Raw genomic sequence first — 5,232 nt, forward strand, 5'->3', positions numbered from 1 at the left:
TATTTCATATATGAAACGGCCTCTTTAGCCTGTGGGACATCAAACTCTGCAGCATTACAAGGGAACTTCTATTTAACAGAGAAAGGGAGATAATTTTTTTTTGTTTGAGCTTCTTAGGGTCAGGTGGGGAGGAGGGGGGGGGGGGTCGTTAGGCTCATTTGGTGAACAAACAATACCTTAGACTTTAAATGGTTTTCTATTCAGACTTTAGTTGAGGTTTTCATTATCTGTCCCAAAGGCTGATTCATAGTGCAGAAAAATACCCGAGGATGCATAAAAGTAGACATTTGTCCTGCCCTAAAATGAATACACACTGGATAACATCATTATATAGGATCAAACCACACGAGGAGCTGTAAGAAAAGTGAATCCATTATCATATTTAGAGAAACATGACATAAACATAAAATGTATTCAAACACTTCATGTTGTTCAGATTTATTGTCCGGTATTTTAAAGGTTATTTTCACGTGTCGCTGTACATCCTCTTGCAGTCTATGGAGGGTGACGGCGTGTCAGGACCCATGCTGCCCACCTGCGAGTACGTGTCCTCCGGGGTGCGTGGCAGTCCTGGGGGCGTCATGCGCTTCTCCTTCTGCCGGCGGTTGCAGAACCAGACCCGGACAACCTCCTTCTCCAACTGAAGAGTGTCCGCCAGAGAGTTGATCTCCTGCGCGGATGGTTTGGGACACTTGAGGAAGTGACTCTCCAACGCGCCTTTCACGCTCACCTCGATGGATGTGCGCTTTTTCCTCTTCCTGCCCTGGGTGGCGATCTTATCGATGCTGGTCGGGCTCCCGGTCGTGGAGTCTGCCTCCTCCAGCCATTTATTCAGCAGAGGTTTCAGCTTGCACATGTTCTTGAAGCTAAGCTGAAGCGCTTCAAACCTGCAGATGGTGGTCTGTGAGAACACGTTGCCGTACAGGGTGCCCAAAGCTAAGCCCACGTCAGCCTGGGTGAAACCCAGCTTGATCCGCCGCTGTTTGAACTGTTTGGCGAAATGCTCCAAGTCATCAGACGTCGGGGTGTCCTCGTCTGAGTGCTGTTCGTGGTTCACTCCGTGGTGCTGGGGATGGAGCGTGTGGTGATTATGGTGGTGGTGATGGTGATGGTGGTTTCCGTGGTCCAGCTCTGGGGACTCCCCACGCACCAGCCCCTGGTGCATCAGGCTCTGCCCGGCGTGCGAGCTGAGCATCCCGTTGACTGTAAACCCACCGGATTGAGAGTAAATAAGGGACTGTTGCTGCTGCTGCTGCTGCCCCTCGTTGATGCTGATGTGCGCTGCCGAGGTGCCTCCCCAGCTTCCCGGGTGCGCCTGATGGGGCCCAAGATGTTGGGACCTGTGGTGCAGAGCGGTGCCCGTGTGGAGGTCCTCCCTCCCTCTCTTCACGTCCTGCGACTGGGAGCTGGGGGACCACGGAGAGCCGATCTCGGCAGCTGCCACCGCGGCCGCGGCTGCTGCAGCTGCTGCGTGTGGCAACGATGTCACCCACTGGTGGGCATGGCTTAGCATGTGCCCCCCGTTACTCGCCACCATGGCTCCCTGCATGAAGTCACTCTGCACCATCTTTACTGAAGGGTCCCCTCTGTATCCACTAGACACCGTAGTCACAGCGGTGCTGCCCGGCTGCATGCCACCAACCCTCCGATCAGAGTGGACAGAGCCGGATAAAATCCTGCTGCTGGCTAAGTATGGACTCGAGGTGACTGTTGCCATCCCCCAAAGCATATATCTTCGGATGTATTTCTCTCTTCTGAAGTTTTAAGTAAGTTTATTCTAACCATGGATGAATTCAGTCTATAATCACTCCATCGAGGCTCAGATGGTCATTTTAGTCATACAGCAGGTTGTGCGCACTGAGACCTGTGCGGTAAAACATTCCTGTGCAACAAACCAGTAGACTTCAAAACTTTTCTTTGTCCCGGGAGCTCCGCCGTGCGTTATCCACACACCTGATGGATGATACAAGTCTTTGTTCCGTGCCAACACGAGGAGCAGACTCACTTATAACCCGTTTCTCTTATTAACGTTTTAAAGCGATTCAATGATGATGAGAAAAAAACTTTAAAGCCCCGCCGGTCCTCTCGATAGTTTCGCTCCTTCCATGTGCTCTATCCTGCGCGTCCTCTTCGGAGCGAAGAAGACGAGCATGTGTTTACGTTGTGCCAAGGCTGCGTATTCGTCTCCCATCTCCATCCAATTACAGCAGAAAGGCTCCGCAGAGCTCCCGCTGATTGGACGCACCGTCAGAGAGGAGCTGGTGTGTCCCATTCGAGCCTCGGGTGCACAAAGTTCTTGCTGCATCAAATAAAGCAATTCTGTGCTCAACAAAAAAAAAAAAAACACACACACACACACACACACACACACACACACACACACACACACACACACACACACACACACATATATATATATTACAATAGATAAAAATATATAGACTGGGAGAATAACCAAAGGGAAGAAATCAAGCAACAGAACAAAACGTCTTACGAAATGACAATTAATGCAATACACATACAGATACATATTTTTTTACCATCATCATCATCATGATTCAAATTATTTTTATTATTATTGTTGTTTTTACTATATGTCTAACATATAAACACACACACACACACACACACACACACACACACACACACACACACACACACACACACATATATATATATATGTATATATATATATACATATATATATATATATGTTAGATATATAATAACAACAACAATATTAATAACAATAATTTTAATGATGATGATGATATTCTAAAAGAGATAACTATTATATATATATATATATATATATATATATATATATATATATATATATATATACACATAATAGTTATATATATATATATATATATACAGTATTTCTCTTTTGGAATATCTCGCAGCGACCGAGGCCTGTGTCACGGGTGCTCAAGTCGACTTTGGTTACATTGGGGGTTTGTACGCCTCTTGCATCTTAATGCGCGCTCCTTTTCATATGGTAAAGGAGAGGCCACAGTGGCATGACGCACCGCACTGGTGAGCGCTGAAGGGGCACAAAACTAGCCAACAGTTTGATTTTTCCATCCTCGAAAAATTCTGGTGGTGTGTTTCCGTGCTGGGTCAGTTTATGGATGGACTGGCAAATGCACGTGCCATGGATAATGTTCAGCCACGGGTTAGCTCCAGTTTTAAGGAGCTTGAGAGAGTAAAAGCATCGACTGAGACGCATGAAGTTTTGTGGCAGGAGGAGAGAGCCAGGTGCAGCACTATACATGTGCTAATTTATGTTTTTTTTTAGCTTTCAGGATTTGTCTTGGATCTCATCCAAAAGGTAAAAGATAAATGGACACAAAAATGTATTTACCCAACCTGCAACATAAACTGAGACTTTTATCATAACATCTGAATCCACCTACCCACCATTATGTTCAGTTATCATGTTCCAAATTACATTTAGATTTATCCGGCTTATGGGATGTGGTTACGCCTGGAAAAATATTTTGTAGCAATTAAAATATGCTAAATGGCTCATCAGCAAAAGTATGTGTATGTCCGAATAATATTATAAGGCTGGTAGAGATACAATGCATTGAAGTAGTTTAAGGTCACAATAGACACACTGAGGAATACTCAGATCACTCTAAATAAATAGCTGACAAGCCTTAAAATTAATCTTTTTTAAAGGATTGTGTTGTTAATCTATTGAGTCTCTGCATGTATACTTTTTTAAAATCACCATGGAAACTGGTCAGGGTGTTCTGCAAAGTGTCTTTAATAGGGCAGAGACCCTTTTAGGAGGGGGACAGGACGACACTTTCATCCCTAAGGGAGCAGAATGACACACTCACTCATATCTCAACTAAAGGTAGCGTCACTGGCTGCACGACACAACAAATTACACAACGAAATCTTTTCAATTTGCAGGGAATAATATCCTATTTATTTAAACGCTGGAATTCAGCTGCTTTAACTTTTGTGATGCACATTGTGTTGATACTACGTTGAAGAATAACCAACATCATTTCTAAAGAGTTGAAGAGTTGAAACAATTGGCCTTATTGATCGTTCATAATAATAATAAAGTTATAGAGATCATTGTTTAACCATTAATAAGCACAATGTGAGTCGACAGGCTGTGAAAAATACATATCTGTCTTTCTAACTCTTGGTTATAAATGTTAATTCATCAATAAAGGGTTCTTACAAAAATCCAAGTCTGCAGTTGTGAATGTTAATAACTTAATAAAATGATTTTCGGTCCAGACGCTCTGCAGCCGTGTCTCGGGTGGTTCTTGGATCTTTTATAATGGGCTTCCCGGTGAATTTAAGAGCCACAAAGCAAGTTTTCATGCACCACAAAAGCCAAATGTTTAGTTCAGATTTGAGTTTTATGAATTCCTTTTCATTTCATGGTTTATTCCCAACATATACTCAAAGTTACATCTTCTTTGTGGTTTCGGTGATGTATCGGCATTAAGTCCGTCCAAGAATCTGTGTCATATCATAACACAGATAATATTCACCAGATATGGCACATGTTTATGAAACTTAAGATTTAGCTGTCTCAGTGAGCCCAGTGATCCTTCTGTACAGCCACAGATAACTCCTGCCAATATTTCAAAGTGGGCTGTTTTAATAATGGCTTGTAACTGCTCTTTAAGACATCAGTAAAACATTAACTCAAAATATATTAAGGCCATTATTTCAAATGTATAGACCTCACATTCACAACTGCTGGCTGATTATTGTAATAATCAGCCTGATGAAGAGCAGTGGTGCACGATACGTCTCCATGTTATAAATAAGTGGACAGTGCAACCTGTTTATTTGCTTATTTTCCACTCTGCTCACTTTCAGCTCAACACCGTACTCCTACTTGATTATTTTAATATCCCTTTATTAATGAGTTTTTACCATTAAAGTGTCACTCACATGGAGGACATACCAGCCAAAGAGATGTTTGAGACAGGCAAGTTATTGATGGCTTTTTTTCTTTAAAACATCAGAAAGCTATTTATTATTATTTTATTATTCATTCATTCATTCATTCATCTTCAACCGCTTGTCCCTGTCGGGGTCGCGGGGGGCTGGAGCCGATCTCAGTTGCCAATGGGCGTGAGGCGGGGTACACCCTGGACAGGACGCCAGTCTATCACAGGGCACAGAGAGACGAACAGAGACAGACAACCATTCACACCTACGGGCAATTTTTTAATGTCATCAATTATT

The 5,232-nt window shown here is 43.2% G+C and overlaps 1 protein-coding gene across 1 annotated transcript; it reads right to left on the reverse strand.

Moving 5' to 3' along the window:
* Nucleotides 1–466: 466 nt before the first annotated feature.
* Nucleotides 467–1,729, reverse strand: pou3f3a (POU class 3 homeobox 3a; the record flags this gene model as incomplete). The annotated part of the gene is made up of 1 exon (XM_083922096.1): nucleotides 467–1,729. The coding sequence occupies one exon, from the start codon at nucleotides 1,727–1,729 to the stop codon at nucleotides 467–469; it is 1,263 nt and encodes a 420-aa protein (XP_083778222.1).
* Between the last annotated feature and the right edge of the window lie 3,503 nt (nucleotides 1,730–5,232).

The sequence above is a fragment of the Echiichthys vipera genome, assembly GCF_963691815.1.
Source record: "Echiichthys vipera genome assembly, chromosome: 10".
Taxonomy (NCBI): domain Eukaryota; kingdom Metazoa; phylum Chordata; class Actinopteri; order Perciformes; family Trachinidae; genus Echiichthys; species Echiichthys vipera.